This window comes from Sesamum indicum, linkage group LG2 (genome assembly GCF_026168435.1).
Source record: "Sesamum indicum cultivar Baizhima isolate 11 linkage group LG2, ASM2616843v1, whole genome shotgun sequence".
Lineage (NCBI taxonomy): Eukaryota > Viridiplantae > Streptophyta > Magnoliopsida > Lamiales > Pedaliaceae > Sesamum > Sesamum indicum.
This window is the reverse complement of record NC_142658.1, coordinates 14,010,823-14,028,920: the sequence shown is the minus strand read 5'-3', so window position 1 is coordinate 14,028,920 and position 18,098 is coordinate 14,010,823. Positions and strand designations below refer to the sequence as shown.

Genomic DNA, 18,098 nt, shown 5'->3' with positions numbered 1-18,098 from the left:
CACTACAACAGGAACAAGTCTGTCCTTGGGGAAGGACTGACTGCAACCACAGACAAGGGGTCATCCTCAAGAGTAGCTCTATAGCAGACTGCAGGTGGGGAAAATAAAAATTTGACTAAGGCAGGATGTAACTCTATCCACAAGATGGAGTTTCCACTCTTCAATGGGGAAGATGCCAGTGCTTGGATTAGAAAGTGCACCCGCTATTTTCAGATGATACCTATCCCTAAAGGTCAGAAAACAGCCTTGGCCTCAATTCATATGCAAGGTAGAGCAGAATTTGTGGTACCAGGGTCATGTAGAGAAAAAGGGAGAGCCCTCATGGCAAGAGCTCATTGTGAATGATTTGGAAAGGTTTGAAGATTTGGACTATGAAAGAGTAGTGAAAGAATTTAACAAACTCCACCAAGAAACAATTGTAAATGCCTATTTGGAGAGGTTTGAAGAATTAGAAGCACAAATGTTGATTTTTAGCAAACAATTAGGTGAGGAATTTTTTATGATGAAGTTCATCAGTGGTTTGAAGGAAGAAATCAAAGGGTATGTAGCTACCCTGAAACTTGTAACCCTCAATCAAGCCATCAGCTTACAAGGAAACAAGAATCAGTGGTGGATGCTATCATAAAAAAGACACAGCAGCCCTTGAAAAACAACCCTCTGAAAAATGCTTACAGGCCTGTAAGTAAGACCTCTACTTACAAGCCCTCTTATAAACCTGCCTTCAAGGCAAGAAATGAAAATAGCCAACCTAGAAGACCACTCACTAAGGCTGAGATGAGAGCAAGAAGGGAAAGGAACTTATGCTATAATTGTGATGAGGTTTTTGTACCTGGACATAAGTGCAAAGTGAGGTACTCTTATGTCTTGATGAATGAAGAAGAGGTTAAGGCTTATGAGGAGCACACATGACAGTTGGAGGGGTAGACTGAAGAAGTGGAAGATGATGATGTTACTGTGTCACTACATGCCTTGTGTGAAAAGATAGGCAATGGAACATTAAGAATCAAAGGCCAGGTAAATGGAAGGGATATTCACATACTTATTGACAGTGGAAGTACATATAGTTTCATAGATGAGAAGGTAGTGAAGGCATTGAACCTGAAACTAAGGAGGCCACACCAATGAAGGTGAGTATGGCTGATGGTTACAAGTTAGTAAGTCAGACACTGTGTCCTATGCTTCAATGGGAGATGCAAGAATCTCAATTCTCCTACCCCATTAGGACACTTAAGTTGGGAGGCTGTGAATTTGTGTTGGGTTGTGACAGGTTAAAATCTCATAATCCAGTCAAGCTAGATTATTATGAAGGAACAATCACTGTAACTCACAAGGGGAAGGAGATTGTTCTCAAAGCATTAACAAGGAAAGCTGAGCCAAGAACTTCAATTGCAGGACCCCTAAGTGAGTTGTTGGGAAGCAGAACTTAGAGTTTGGTGAGTCAGTTGTTTTCTACTCACAACAATTCAAGTCAGAAGATGGAAAATCCACTGATTATGGGATTGCTCCAAAGGTTTGAAGATTTGTTCCAAGAACCTCAATCCCTTCCACCTGGGAGATCCATAGAACACAAGATTGACCTCATGCCTAATGCTATTCTAAGGAAGCAACCACCATATAGGTATGCATATTGTCAGAATATAGAGATTGAAAACATTGTGCAAGACATGCTGAAAAGTGGGATTATCAGGGAAAGTCAGAGTTCATTTGCTTCTCCTGTCTTGCTTGTTAAGAAAAAGGATGGAGGCTGGAGGTTGTGTGTAGATTATAGATACCTCAACAAACTCACCATCAAGCACAAATTTTCATACCTGTGATAGATGATTTGTTGGATGAATTGCATGGTGCAATGTACTTCACCAAGATAGACTTGAGATCTGGATATTTTCATATCAGAATGAGACAAGAAGACACCTCTAAGACCAACTTCATCACTCATAGTGGTCATTATGAGTTTCTAGTCATGCCCTTTGGATTATGCAATGCTCCAGCCACATTTCAAGCATTAATGAATTAGGTATTTGAGCCATTTATTAGAAAGTTTGTAATGGTTTTTTTATGATATCTTGATCTACAGTAGAAGCTGGGATGATCACTTGTTCCACTTGAGGAAGGTTTTAGAGCTATTGAGGGTACACAAATTGTATGCTAAGAAAAATAAGTGTTGTTTTTCACAATTGCAAATAGAATACTTGGGCCACATTATTTCAGAAAAAGGAGTTGCTACTGATCCACAGAAAGTGCAATGCATGAAGGAATGACCTGTTCCAACCACCCTCAAAGCCTTGAGGGGTTTCTTAGGCTTGACAGGATACTACAAAAAGTTTATTAAGGGGTATGGTCTTCTAAGTAAACTTCTAACCTCACTTTTGAAGAAGGATGCTTTTCTATGGAATGATGAAGCTGAAGAAGCATTCAAACACTTAAAAGAGGTAATGTCCACTGCTCCTGTGTTGGCATTACCGGACTTTACTAAGCCTTTTGTAGTGGAAACATATGCTAGTGGGAAGGGAATTGGTGCAGTGCTCATGCAGGAGGGAAGGCCTACAACATACCTAAGCAAGGCATTGAACCCAAATATCTTGGGCTATCCACATATGAGAAGGAGTTCTTGCCTCTGCTATTGGTTGTCACTAAATGGAAACACTGTCTACAAGGCCTTCATTTCATTATTAGGACTGATCAAAAGAGTCTGAAGCACATACTTGACTAGAGAGCGGATTCATTCCTCCAACAAAGGTGGGTATCCAATACAAATTGTCGAGGTTAAGCTATGAGGTCCAATACAAAAAGGAAAATGAGAATACGGCAGCTGATTCTCTTTCAAAGGTGGAATATAACTCTGTGGAGGCAGAAAATTATGTCATTTCTACACAACTACCATTGTGGATGCAAGAACTACAATTAAGCTATGAGGGAGATGCTTTGTATCAGCCCATCATCCAAGCCAAGGTCTTAGATGCTCAATCACATCCTGAGTACACTTGTCACTCTGGAATTTTGAAGAAAGGAAGCAAGATATGTGTTGGTAGCCATGGAGGATTGAGGGAGAGAATTATCAAACAAGGCATGATTCTGCATTAGGAGGACATTCTGGAATCACAGGTACATTGCAGAGGTTAAAGCTATTATTTTTCTGGCCAACTGTTAGGGAAGAGGTTAACACTTGGGTCAAGGAATGTGAGATTTGTCAATGGGCAAAAACTGAGAACAAGGCCTATCTTGGATTATTGCAGCCATTGCCAATACCTGAGCAAGCTTGGGCTTGCATTTCTATGGATTTTGTAGAGCGGTTGCCTACATCTGATGGTAAGGAAGTTATCTTGGTGATAGTTGACAGATGAACCAAATATTCCCACTTCATTGACCTTAAACACCCTTATACAACAGTTAGCACTGCAAGAATCTTCTTTGATCATATTTACAAATTACATGGCTTGCCTGTCAGTATTATGACTAATAGGGATAAAATTTTCACCAGCCATTTCTGGGAGGAGTTGTTTAGCTTAACTAGGGTCTCCTTAGACGTGTCATATGCTTATCAACCTCAAACAGATGGCCAGACAGAAAGAGTAAATCAATGTCTGGAAGCCTACCTTAGGTGCATGTTTCATCAACATCCTAAAAGGTGGTCACAATGGATATCTCTTACTGAATTTTGATTTAATACTAATTTTCATTCTGGATTGAAGGCTACTCCTTTTGAAGCCTTATATGGCTACCCTTCTATTCAGCTATCAATAGGCCCCTACTTGCAAAGTCACCACACAGATCTTGAAGAATTGATGAAAAATAGAGTTAAGGTTCTTCAATTATTAAAGGAGAACTTGTAGCAAGCTTAGCAAAGGATGAAAATATATGCTGATAAAAACATAACAGAGAGGGAGTTCAACATTGGTGATGAAGTTTTTCTTAAACTACAGCCTTACAGACAAGCTTCAGTGGCTCTGAGAAAGAATTTGAAGTTGGTACTTTGGCCCTTATACAGTGATTGAGAAGGTTGGAAAAGTTCCCTATAAGCTTGCTCTACCACCTAAGTCCAAGATTCATCTGGTTTTTCATGTTTCTCTTTTGAAGAAGAAGATAGGCTCCAGGTACATTTCCTCTGTAAATCTGCCTGAGTTAGAAGATGAAGTCTACAAGGTTTATCCTTTAGCTATCCTGGCAAGAAGGCTTATCCCCAAAAATAATATTGGGGTTCCACAGGTTCTCATCCACTGGTCGCATTCTTCCCCTGAACAAGCAACCTGGGAAGATTACTACTCCATGGCAACTCTTTACCCAAACTTTGATCCTTGGGGACAAGGAGGAAAAAAAGGAGGGAGGAATGTCACAACTTTAGCTGGAAACGTGACTTCCCTTAGCGGTCGTTGGATGGGGAGGACTGACCAGGGCCGTCTGATCAGGGGCAAATCAAAATCAGAAGGGGATTTGGGGATCGAAAGCAAAGATGACGACGTTTCCAGGGAATTAGGGCAAACTGATGAATTGGAGATTGAGACCACAAGTGACATCGTTTTGGGAACTGCTGGAGACTTGAAGGAAGGACACGTGGCAGCTGCTGGTACAGGCGTGGGTGGCAAAGTCTGAGCAGCTGAAATCCAGATTTCTGCAAGAGAAAAGAACCATAGCTGGTGGCGCAAGCTTTGTTCTTACAATTCTAGAAAGTTTGTTTTTGAGAATTGTAATTCCATTAATGGAAGAACGGTTGGTTCTATATATACTGGGCAGGAACATTTTGAGAATTTTAATGAAATTTTATGAAGTTTTTCTCTGCAATTCTTTTCCCCCATTTCTTCTCTGTTTCCCACCCAATTTCTGAGTAAATTCGTGACAAAATATCATGCTATAAGTAGTTTTGCAATATTGCTCTGATGCTTAAAATAGCCAAAAGAAAAAATAGCAAAAAACATCATACTGCAAAAAGGAAATAACCAAAAATAATTCTATCATGTTATAAGGTTCTTTTAGTATGAAATTATTCAAAATCCTTCTTCCTGACCTTTTTTTCGAATCTAAGTCCATCGACACAAACGTAATCCAAGTGGAATTAAAAAAAGTTGGACCGACACTTGCTGAAATTCTCATTCGTCAGTTGCTAAATGATGATGGGGGAAGGTGGGTGGTTTATCTGTCTCCCTCAGTGATTAACTTACTGTACTAAATTGATTTCATCATATGATATTTTGCCATGTCTTAGACACAAATTTAGGCTATTTGCAAATTGCAGCTTCATCGTCTCTATTATGCGACCACTTGATGCTGCCCATAAATCCAAGAAACTAAAATCAAACCCCATTTCTGTGAACTCTCATTGGTTCACTCGTTATCAAAAACCACTCAAATTATGCCGCGCTGGACCAATGATATCTCTGAGCCTTATGTTAAGATTAAGGTTTTATGAACCAATTTGAGATTATGGGTTTGAGTCCTATCGAGCATGTGGGTATTTTATCTCATTTTATGTATAATTTATTATAATTTATATTATAGTTCTTAGTTATATTAATATACTAATCAAATGGATGTATTTCTCAGTTGCTTAGTGTATTGAAAATTGATATAACTCAAACATCCGAAAATTAAAACAATTCTTCTCCATTTACAAATGAGGTAATAAAAATCCAAAACGGTAATGTGCTGATTTGAATTGACAGCCACAACGTGCATGTTTGTTCGTAATTGTGAACATGTCTTATGGCAGACGTTGCATCACTGCATGTTTCCTTAATAACATGTTTAGTTAGTTCGAACGATCTATGAGATGTTTGGGTAGTTTTTCTGGTCTCAGTCTCAATTTTGTTGTACCGTTGTAAGGAAATAAAAAAGGCAACCAGTTGTGGGGTTTTGGTGCTTTAGATATTTTTGATTGATCTGTTTTACAATTATGATTTTACAGTTTTTACTGTTAACTCTCTTTATGTCTCTTAAAATTAAAAATATATGTATATATAGAAATAATGGGAGTTGTGATTTTTTAAGTAATGTGAATTACGACTCGATTAATATCCCATCGAGCGAAGTATTGTCAGTAGTGTGCCTTGCGATTTGATTGGCCATTGAGCAAAGTAGTATCCACTCTAATTTCATATAAGCCTAACGACTTTAAGCTGAAAATATGTCTCATGAGGGAGGAGGTCTTAGCTCATCAACTAGTCCATGAAACAAAATACTATCTGTTTTTTCACTTCAATCCCGTAAACAGGAGCAACAAGATTTTATCCTATTAAAACGTCCTCGCTAAGGAAATAAAATTTTATAATTTGTAAGTTGCTCAAACTTCTGATCTAATAAGTATTTATGGGTTTTGTGATATTTCTTCCATTCGATAAAGACTGCCAGCATCAACTTTGACTTCTTGGGAAATAAAAAATTCAATCTGCATTGAGATTCACGTTTCATTATTTTCCAAACACGTACGAGGTATCCCATTTAGTTACATTATGTATATAGGTATTTTTCTCTTTTGTATAATATTTTTTTCATTAGATTTTATGTTACTTAGTGAACAACCAATTTATAATAAATATATTAAATAATTAATCAATATAGTAATGCATATGGGAGTCCAATAGCACAATAATAATTGAAAGAGCCTCTTGAAAGTCCTAAGACCAAATACGAAGTGATCTGTAAAACAGAAATTAGTACTTTAATACACATGTCAATAACAAATGATTAAAATGTGAGATAATAATGAAAAAAGTGAGATGGAGTGCTTGGATGTGAAAATTGAAGCTAAAGTGAGCTTGTAGATTGCAGAAAATGAACTAGAAACTCGTAATCTTGCTATTTGCAAGAGTGAAAAATGTGTTGATTGTAAATCACTTAAGTACGTCTTTTACTCCAACATGACCTTTATTTATGGAGGAATTTAGAGCATAGTCCGAAAATTAGTTAGGACAAGCTGCATATCACCGAAATCTCTTGATGTTTAGCTTGAAACGAATGTTATTCATACTTGATTCAGAGTTAGAACCGTTTGAATGAGTCTTGCCAAGTCAACTCAAAAAACAAGGAAGTCGGTTACTCGTTTGTCCAGCTAGTCCCCCAAATATAGGGAGTGCTAGTTTGAAATTTTTACGGTGACGTATTCCTTGACGTCAGAATTTATGTGATATTTCGTCCCCACCGTTTAGTGTTTGGGCTTGCTAACTGGGTCTTGTTTGCAATTCTGTCATGTTAGTCTCATTTGAAAAAGAAAAATCGAACTTAATATCTCTTATTACTTAGCTAACGATGCTTGAACTGACTTAATGGGCCCACTTCTTTGCCTCAAACTTTAGAAAATAAATTAAAAGTGCATCAATAATAATGTGTAATCATCGCTTTTATGAAAAATAACTCAAACTACCAACTTTAATTAATTATTAAAAGAAAAAAAGGGAAATACCAACTCTGATGATAGTGATTTTGTTTAAGACATAGGAACAAAACCCTACCCCGCTACTGAACCATGATTTTGATGCACAACCAATGAAAACGGGACAACATGTGTTTTTGCAAACAGAGATTATTATTACACACATAAATACGTACATAGATATATGTATATATATGTAAATACTTGTATCTATAGGTAGGCTATATCACTCACAGAGAGCCACCTTAGTATTGGCATTAACTCGCCATAGAAGGGCCAAATATCTACAGGCTGTCCATCCAAATACTCTGATAAGGTTTTATTTGCTTCTGATCGATCTCAATTTGAGCCAAGAATTTAATAAAATAATTTTATATTAAATAAATTGAAATTTATCGTAATCGTACTAAACCTACATATCACCTCATGTCACATATATTACGATCAATTAAGATAAGTACATATAAGTTTTGATAAAAATATATTAAAGTTATATTTAGATTGATGCATTTAAAGTTGAGAATGTTAAAGTACTAGTAACAAATTATCTGAAATTTTTCGCTAATTCTATAGTACAATAACTTTGGATCCTTTCGTTTTAGAATTACTAGTCGTTATCATATGCGGTTCTCGCAAGTAGATAAATAATCATAGTGTGAGATTAAGAAGAAAAAGAAAAGGATAAATTATAACCATCTCTCTTGAGATTTGATATAATTACAAATACCCCGTGTTTAAAAAATTACAAATACCCCCCCTGATATTTGATAGAATTATGTAATTCTTGTATGGAGGTATGAAATTGCCAATTTTTCCATTACTGTATTTTGTTTTTTTAAACTTATAAAATAATCGAACGGGGATGGATGATAAAATTTTAAAAATTATATAAAAAATTATCCACTTAGTTCATAAAAAAATAAAAAATTGAATATAAATAAAATTAGAATTTTTTATCCTCGAGAGCATTTTGGTCAGTTCACTATAAAAAAATGGACTAAAACCTAATGGATTGGGCTAATTGTTAGACGACCGTAAAATCAGGGGGTATTGATAATTTTTCGAACTATGATGGGGTATTCGTGATTATATCAAACCACAGGGGAAGTCGTTGTAATTTACCCAAAAAAATTGTGAAAAGATTTAAAAAATAATGTGATAAAAGAAGTATATGACAAGAATTAAATATATAGTAAGGTGAAAGACAAAAAAATAAATTATATAGTACGAATAAAGCGTTTCATTTTTTTTTTATTAATAGTATAGATGTCTTGTGAAATATTGATACATTTCAATTTCTTTGATAGTCATTCGAGAGCTTTTATCCAAATTGATAAGTAAAGAATTTATTTTTATTTTCTTTTCGTAACCAAAAAATTATTTTTATTATTATGTATTGAAATTCTCATATGGCAATTAGATTTTTTTTTTGGTTGCGATATTTGCATTAGAAAAATCCAACTTTAGATATCAAAAACAGTAATAATACGACTTAAAGTATATCCATAGAGCAAAGTTTTCTTGGGCTTCATTGTTATGCTCCCAAAATATGGAACACTTTTGGCATAGTGGTTGTCGCAATTAGAACCATTCTTATTGCAATTTGCACTATAAAATTCCATTTTTAGATACCCAAAACAGTAATAATACGATTTGACTGATTGATTTGAATTTAAGAAAAGAATTTAAAATTAATTTATATTAAAGAACTTTAAATTTATTAATATTTCACAAAACGTAATTCAATCAGAAAAAGTTGAAGGATTTGAAATAATTTAAATTCGAAATTATTCAAAATAAATTAATAATTACTAGGAATCTGAAATTTTCGTGTTTATATAGCTTATCGCTGCATTACATTACAATTTTTTTCGACGTATTTTTATTTTGAAACTCGAAATCAGCTGCTGAAAAATAACTTCACACTTAACGTATAATTGATTCAAAAAATCTGGATTCTATATAATTTTCATGAATTACATTATTTGTTCTCTATAAAGTTAAAAATTATTTAAAATAAGGTACAAATGTACGTGAAAAATAAAGTTATCAAAAGGTAGTTATGAAAAATCATGATATGTGGAAAAGCTATAAATAATTAATTAATTTAATAATGGTAAAAAAATGACAGATCAAAATTAATTTGGACACTGAAAAGACCCTCTTCAATAATATATGGGTAAATTATCCTGATACTTCCTGAGGTTAGATTTAATTGTACAAATACTTTCTGTCTTTGTAAAAATTACAGCTACACTCCTCGAGGGGTGTTAGCGTAATATTTTTCAGAGGTTATTTGTGTAAGTTTTGTATTTAAATAGGAAGTGTAGTTGTAATTACTACTATAACTTCAAAAATTGTAAATATAATTTTATTAAAAAATAAAAAATATTTGTATATTTTAACGCAACCTCAAAATACAGACAACTTTCTCTCTCCCTCTCACTTCATGAGTGACACACAAATTGTCTGAGAAGATAAGGAACAACAAAGTAGACATTCTCAAGCATCCAAGAACAAAAGTAGTGTTATATGAGTTTTGCAATTTATCATAATGTCTTCACAACTAATAAATTTTAAAAGTATATGAAAAGCGTGTGTGGCAAATATGTATAAATTTAGATATTTATTATAATTTAACAAGGCAATAAATTTTTCATATTTAGATAGGATTGCAAGATTTTTAAAATTACTGTTATTAAAAGGGCGTATTAAAAATATACAAAAAAATAAGTTACTAGTCACATTGTGTGACATATTTGCTCTTAAGATATATGTTACATTTTATTTTTCGTGTAATATCTTTTTTACATATCAAATAGTGGTAAATTACATTTTTACTCCTTGATCCATATTCTATATATACAAATCAGTCCTAGTCTTTTACATAATTATAGAAATCACCCCTACAGCCAAAAAATGAATAGTTTATGTAATGATATTGATGTTTTTCGGAGTGTTGTGCAATTTTAAAAAATGCAGAAGTGATTTGTGTAAATGTTGTACTTTTTTTAAAAATAAAGATAATTTATGTAAATAAATTATAGGTTAGGGGTGTAGATGCAATTATCACTATCAAGTTATGTTACTGCAGCATATTATTATTTATTTAAAATGACTTTAATTTTTAATTGAATAAAATAAAATGGTGATTTTCGATATTCTTTCTAATATTTAAAATTTTTTTAGAAATATTATCATAAGTGAAAAGTGGAACTACTGCGCGTGCACATACACCCATATGTGGAGGCTGAGTCACTCCATCAAAATCATTACTCAGTATGAAAAAGTAGGGAAGACGCCAAAAGCAGTTGCTTCCCATGCCGTAGACATAGTTCTCGTACAATTTGCAACAGCCAATGAGAAGGAGCCAACAATGCTCAAGTGCCGTGAGTCCCACCACATTGAATTAATCCCAACCCACAACCTGGGTGGGGCCCTCTATTTTTCTGCCAGTCACAGTCTTCCTACACCCTGGCTTTCTCATCTCAACTATACCAATCAACGCCCATCATGATTTTGATTTTTTTATCCACTCCCACTTTTTCTAGTGGATTACTGCAACCAACCACCTCTTTTTTTTTTTTTTTTTTAATTTCAAGACCTCCACATTATTTTATTATTATTCTTTCGATTAAATAAATTTCGCATTCGTGAATTATGGCTAATATCTCATGTACACTCTTATATTACGAAACCTAATAAAATTGCCCTCGTCGTTAATGTTCGTCCACTAAAATCAATGTTGTCGTTAAATTAAATTAAAATTATCAACATTTCCATTACACACAACCAAAATGTAACGAGTCAATTCTTATGAATATGTACGATCGCACTGTCCGTGCAGTACGAATCCATCCGTGCACAAATTCAGTTACATTATGGTAGGGGTGTCCATTTCGGTTAACCGAACCGAACCGAACCGAATTTTCGGTTAACCGAAAATTCGGCTCGGCCGTTTGGAAAACCGAAAACCGGTTCGGTTAAAACCGAATGGAAGTTCGGTTTTTTCGGTTTTAAAACCGAAAAAAACCGTTTTTTCATTTTTTATTTTTTAAAATAATATATTTTGATATTTTAAGCCGAAATTGGGATAATGTTGCAATTTTATCCAAAAATACAAATACCAAAATTAAATTCTAATTTAATAGTACAAGTCACAAGTGTAGAACAACTTCAATATGTTAACATTCAATATCTAAAAATAGTACACTTTTCTTTAGTTTTACTAATATAAATTATATAATATTAATATTATTATATATATAATTATATAATGTTTATATGTATAAAAAATATAATTTTTTTTTATTATTTATAGAATTTCGGTTTTCGGTTCGGTTCGGTTACCGAATTGGTGACCAAAAAACCGAACCGAAAATCGAATTTTTTTTTAAAAAAAACCGAAAACCGAACCGAAAATTTGGTTCGGTTTTCGGTTCGAACCGAATTTTCGGTTTCGGTTCGGTTCGGCCGGTTTTCAGTTTTTTTGCACACCCCTACATTATGGGGCTCTATTGTAAAATTAGGATATATCCGATCAAAATACTTCTATGCCTTTGCATCAAACGGATGGCAGATGAATCCCTCATTCGTCTGATGGTTGGCATGCTAAGTCATTTTCTCGGTAATCACTTTTGAAGCATACAATCTTTGAAGCGAGCGCTAAGCGACAGGTACTTGAGAATTGCATACGGGGTCTTCTTCTAGTTAGGATTTTGTTCCCTGGTTGGTTTGTATCTACCTTCCCCACAAAACTTATAGTAGTCTAGATCAATGTCATCCTTTCAGTACAATATGCAATCAGTTTTACACGGATCAATCTTCTCAATAGGTAAACCTAAGCCTCTTATCAACTTCTTTGTACTATAATAATCCATGGGCAGGGTGTCGTCGCGGGGCAATATCTTATCGGCCCCATGAGATATTCGATCATATGATCGCTTAGAAAAATGAGTCTTAGCTTTGATAGCCATCAACTCAACAACGAATCTCATTTGAGATTTGGTGTAATCATTCCACAAGGATGCTTGGTAGCATGCACTACATCGTGAAATCAGTCTGCCAAGCATTAGGGTGTATTAGTCCAAATCAATGTAGTCCTTCCAGTACAACTTGCAATCATTCTTACACGGATCAATATTCTCAACAAGTAAACCCAAGTCTCTTACCAATGTCTTCGTATTATAGTAATCCACGGGTAGGATGTGGTCACAGGGCGATATCTTATCAGTCCCATGAGATATTCGATCATATGTTCGCTTAAAAAAATGAGCCTTAGCCATGATAGCCAGCAACTTAGAAATAAATGCCAATTGAGATTGGGTGCAATCGTTCCACAACGATGCTCGACAGCATGCACCACATAGTGAAATCAATCTGCCAACCTATGCACATAATCATAGCGACCCCTGCCATAATATAAACTAAGCCCGACATCAATAAGATATGACCTTGTACCATCATCCAATCTACCATCTTGGTTATAATTAGACTAGAAACCTGGTTCGGCGGCAAAAAAAAACCATCTTCTGCACCCAAAACATCTACTCGGAATTATTGTAGTGCGTACTGGTTCCCTCCTCCTCATGAGTAGCGAGAGTTTGCTCCTCTTGCAAAGAGGGTGCGGTAGTGGCCTCAAAATACTCCTGCATCATCTCCTCACCATGAGAAGTCCAACTATAATACTCCGGCATAAAATCTTTTATATACAAGTCAAAATTTAGCTCGTCCGAGATTTTAAAAAACTTTATTTTTACACGTTCGACAAGGACACTTGATTTTCTCAACGTCCATATGAGCATGTTGAGACTTTTTTCATTCTATAAATGCAACAACACCATCATCAAACTCCAGAGTGGAACCTGCCCTCATCGGCAGGTTCTTCTCATACATTCATCTCCTCAACTGTCTACACATGATGAGTCCTACACACAAACACACATATATATATGTATTATTATAATATTAAATTTTATCCATAAAAGTACAATAAATATAATTAATTGACAAATAAAAAGGGTTAAATTTTTAACTTGACCAAAATAACTTCAAATATCAACAAAAATTCAAGAGAGATTGAAAAATAGAGAGAATATAAGAAGAATGAAAAAAGATAGTGAGATTAAATGAAAAAAAATGAACAGATATATAGAAAAATTTGGAACGGTCTTTGGAACGGTTACTGGAACACATAAATACCCATTAAAAATAAGTGTTAACTTACATTCTATAACGATTGTAGGAACACAAATAGGAATGATATTTTGTTTGTTAAATTATAACCGTTGTACTGGTTTTGGGACGGGCTTATTAATACAATTTCAAAAATACAAAGCGACTCCAACTTGGAATTCATTTAGTCACGATCAATGAATACATTAGGTTTTTAGTAAAACTCATACTTAGGAACGATTGTTGTAATACTCGATTAGCTGCGTACTCAAACTGTTCCAGATTGTACCTTATTTTGGAATAGATTTACCAACTGTCATTTTTTTTTATATCAATTGTCTCACAGGAACGGTCAACATAAGACCGCCCCCTAGTTTTAATAATATATTCCAAATAGAGTTCCAATTATTTATCGTTATAAGTTTGAACTGGTCTTAGGAACAGAAACTGTAATTGTTATTTTGGAACACCATTAGCAACGGTTGTGCCGTCCAAAACTGCAACACATAAAAAATGAAAATTATGACATCATCAACCATATTCCGTTTCTCATGAGTGCCAATAATCATTTCAATATGGAATAAGGTTTGGAATGGTCATCGAATCCGTGCCAAATCCCACTTTTTTTTTGTTTTTTGTAGTGTATACATTTTGTTGAAAAAAATAATGACCTATGATATACATTTTAATTTAACAATTTTTGAATGTCTATTAGTTTCGGTTGTTCATGACTTTATCTTCAAGGATCAAACTTTTGAACTTTATAGGATAGAGAGATTTTAAGAAACAAGTGAAGGATGCCTATATGAAAACTCATCTGGGTAGGTATTCTTACCTCTTTGATCTTCATGTATCAGTTTTTATTATCATTGAGCACTGAAAAGTGCATCAACCATTTTCTAATCTTTTCAGATTGATCCTATAAAGTACAAGAGCATTTCGTCAAGTTTTGGAGTGTTAGTAGTGTTACCCTACTTGGTCATCAAGTTTGGATTCTATGAATTCTTCAAGGTGTACTACTTCGATCTTGCTAGCACAGAGATGTATCGCCCACTAGATTTTAATTTACTGGTTCTATATCTACCGAGTGTTGGAAAATGAAAGATTGTGTCGTGGAAAAACCACTGCGTTGAAAGAAAAATTTCGGTACTACAGTGGTGCAGATAGTATAAACCGATCGGTTCCCAAGGTTAACACAACTATAACTCTCTTACACGTGCACTCGTGGAAGAAAGCTTGGAACAACGAACTAAACAGCACTCAGAAGAGGAGAGAAAGAAGGGAGAAGAGAGGCTCTTGAATTTGTTGGTGTGTTCAAATGAAAGGAGATTGAGCCTATTTATAGATGCATAGGTTGGTGGTTGAAAAAATCAGGACTCTATACCAGCCACACATTTATCAACAAATCTATTAAAATTAGGAGTAAAAATAGACTATTTAGGAAGGTGATTTTTAGGAGTCTAAAATTAGTCATTCCCAACAATTCCCTACAAATGACTAATGTAGATGAAAAATATAATTTTTGAGTGAAGGAAGAAATATACTTAAGATTAATATCTTTCGATTGAATTAATGCATAGTGAAGTGAGGCAATCAAATTGTCTAATAAGAGTGAAATGACTCTTGAGCTTTCGACAGCTCAAATTGAAACCCCCACAATCACGTATGAGTAACCTAGTGTTTGTTGTTTCGTGATAAAGTTCCGAGCGCTATTAATGGTCATGCGCTTATACCTTGACTTCTAATGAATGCTTTAGAAAGAACTTCCATTTTTCTTTCATAGAAGGCGGCCCACCTCCACACTCATTCAGATAGCTTTATCAAGTCTTATAGACCACTCAACAACTGAGCTATGAGGCTATATTCTTGAACAAAGTTAGGGTTATCCATCAAGTTCTTATTAGGACCATCCAAACATAAGGTGGATTTATATGGTCATTACCATATTCCATCACTTAAGGGGTTTTAGCCCCATTGCTCTGGAAGACTCAAAAATAATTCTCCTGATAAGTCTTTTCATGAGAGGATCTGCTAAGTTCCTCTCGGACCTCACATAATCCAAGGAGATTATCCCATTCTTTAGAAGTTCTTTTACTGCTTCATGTTTGATACAAATATGTCTCCTTTTGCCATTGTAAGCATAGTTTTTGGCAATTCCAATAGCAGCTTGGGAGTCTTAGTGCAGAGACACTGGCACAGTTGACCTCCACAAGGGAACGTCGCCTAATAAGTTTCTCAGCCACTCTGCTTCTTGACCTGAGACTCCGGCGGTTGTAGAGTTCCCTATAAAGACACACTCGTCGTTTGTTGCGTCACTAAGTTCATAGAATAGAGCTTTGTTGGGCATAAATGCCTGGATGCGCCAGTGTCAAGTATCCAGTCTTCTTTGTTCTCTATCAGGTTGGCTTCTACAATTACCGCAGCAATGATCTCATCATTTTAAGTTAGGTTGACTTGTGAAGTAGATTTAGTGTTGGTTTTTGATTTGCCTTCTGTTGATCCTTTCTTTGGTACTCCAAATGGTTTTTGGAGTAGTTTTGTATGATTGATTTTGATGAAAGTCATTATGTGAGAACTTGTTTGAATAAATGTTGAGTTATCATTTCGATGAAATAAATCATTTACTTTGCACACGATTACACCTGCCTCAAGTATGTCCAAATTTAGAGGGAGTTTTGAATGCATAATTCATTTTGATTTTTGCTTGAGGACAAGCAAAAGGTTAAATGTGAGGGTATTTGATAACTACACAATTCTTCATGATTTGATGGTTATATTGCTTTTCTTTTTGAGCTAAAATATTCCTAATCATGTGATTTACTGCATTTCCAGCTCAGAAAAATTGATATAGAGTAAAAATGGCAAAATTGAGCTAAAAACAAAAATTCAAGGCACCAAAAAGGAAAGAAATGATTTCTAACAGCTTTGCTAAGCCGACTAAACGTGCCAACACTCGGTGCTCCAGTCAACGCTGAAGAAAAAAAAAAGATGCGATTTGCATGAAAGAAAAGGGAATGTTTTGCTACAATCTTTGGAAAGGATCTCTTGAATATTATTGGGCTGATGTAATATGATGATTTATAAACTTTTTAGGACCAATTATGTACTTAACCATCCCCTATATCTAGGTTCGTAGGATGCTTTTAGTATAAATAGGGGGACCTCTCAATTCCATGGATCGGTATTGAATTCGATTGACGATAGCTAAGTTCAGACCACATATTATGAAAATTTACTGATAGCTGCATATAGTGGTGATGGCTTCCTGCTGGCATTAGGCATGGGAAATTTATTTCTGGTCTTGCACTATGACAAATGAGTTATCACTAGAAACTATGAACATGGGGGAGGTTAAATGATGCTGAAGAAGATTGATCGATCACTGGTTCTTGCTGAAGATATTGATAGAAAAGGATACATGATTATGAACTGCAGCAAAATGACTCATCAAGTTACAAGGGATTTAAATCGGAGAAAAAAAAAAAGAAACCTTAGAAGTTGAATGGGTTTATCACGCGACTGGATCAGCGTTCTGCCATCCCTTTGTGCACGGTGGTATGCTGTAAAAAATCCACAAACTTTCAGCCCAAACTATAGAGCAGGGGAAGTGCAAGAACATGGAGGACTCAACTGCTATGTTTCTGGGCTTGCTGATTCCAAGATTTAAGTCATATTGATCTCAAACAAACTGGCTAATGAAGAAGCATATACAAAACTAACAGAGAAGCAATCTTCTCAATTCAAAAGAACAACAATAATAAACATGGAACGAACAACTTATTAGAAAAGACATGCATATGCACAACAAGGCAGTTGATGGAGAAACATGCAATGGTTTAGCAGCAGGAGGAACTATAGACCTCTATAAATTGGAGAATAAAAGATGCAAAACAAAGCCATCAAAGTTTGCCTACTTAGAGCCTTCAGTTAAAGAAAATTTATTCATATAAAGCCACAAAACAATCAATACGTTCATTTGTGACTTTCAGGAACCGAAACACCAACCAAACGCACTCCAAAAAAGAAGAAGAGAAATCAAAGCAGTAGTAGTAGCAAGCATTGAAAAAATTATCATTCAAATGAAACAACAAAAATCAGAAAAAACTAGGAAAGAAAGTGATAACTAGTAACAAATAGATACATTACCTTGCTATTAGATCTTACGCTGGTGCTTGCAACCAATAGCAGACTGGCGACGAAAACCTAGAAAATAGAAGGAGAAGAAGGCAGCCGACGAATTAGAGAAGAAGGAAAGACAAAACAGAATTGAAGCTTAGATAAATACACACAAAAACCTTACCCAGCTGCTCTTGAAGCTTTGAGTTACTCAGCAATTGGATCTGAAATCCTTCGAGCCATAGATTTTCATAGAAATGGAGCTTTTCTTCTTCAGTGAAAACTCCAAATTGGGCATATTGGGAGCGTTTTCTCTTTTTTGTACAGTACACAAACGACTACTCAAAGCTTTAATTCAGACTACTATTTCTTCTTCAGTCAAGTTTGTGCAGTGCGCAGACGACAATTCGGCGATATTTTCTTTTTCTTTTTTCTTAATTATTAACTA

At 34.9% G+C, this 18,098-nt stretch overlaps 1 protein-coding gene and 1 long non-coding RNA gene across 2 annotated transcripts; one reads left to right on the top strand and one right to left on the bottom strand.

Moving 5' to 3' along the window:
- The first annotated feature begins 1,133 nt into the window (after nt 1-1,133).
- On the top strand, nt 1,134-4,587 carry LOC148789204 (uncharacterized). The gene is made up of 10 exons (XM_088877913.1): nt 1,134-1,401; nt 1,519-1,750; nt 2,075-2,129; nt 2,373-2,687; nt 2,791-2,983; nt 3,103-3,306; nt 3,388-3,569; nt 3,690-3,800; nt 3,921-3,965; nt 4,075-4,587. Exons 1-10 carry the CDS (start codon nt 1,134-1,136, stop codon nt 4,585-4,587), a joined length of 2,118 nt encoding a protein of 705 aa, XP_088734039.1.
- Nucleotides 4,588-16,885: 12,298 nt separating this feature from the next.
- Nucleotides 16,886-18,010, bottom strand: LOC110011474 (uncharacterized). The gene is made up of 3 exons (XR_002286497.2): nt 17,835-18,010; nt 17,681-17,737; nt 16,886-17,094 (listed from the first exon to the last, which is right to left on the bottom strand). It is a non-coding gene; the product is annotated as an uncharacterized LOC110011474 (long non-coding RNA).
- Nucleotides 18,011-18,098: the final 88 nt, after the last annotated feature.

Excerpts from the sequence above, each read along its gene's own strand:
- LOC148789204 (XM_088877913.1), top strand. The coding sequence starts at position 1,134 with ATGGCTGATGGTTACAAGTTAGTAAGTCAGACACTGTGTCCTATGCTT. Across the intron at positions 1,402-1,518 it reads TTCAATTGCAGGACCCCTAA|ATTTGTTCCAAGAACCTCAA; the intron begins GTGAGTTGTTGG and ends AAAGGTTTGAAG. Across the intron at positions 2,130-2,372 it reads AGGTTTTAGAGCTATTGAGG|AAGGATGCTTTTCTATGGAA; the intron begins GTACACAAATTG and ends TCACTTTTGAAG.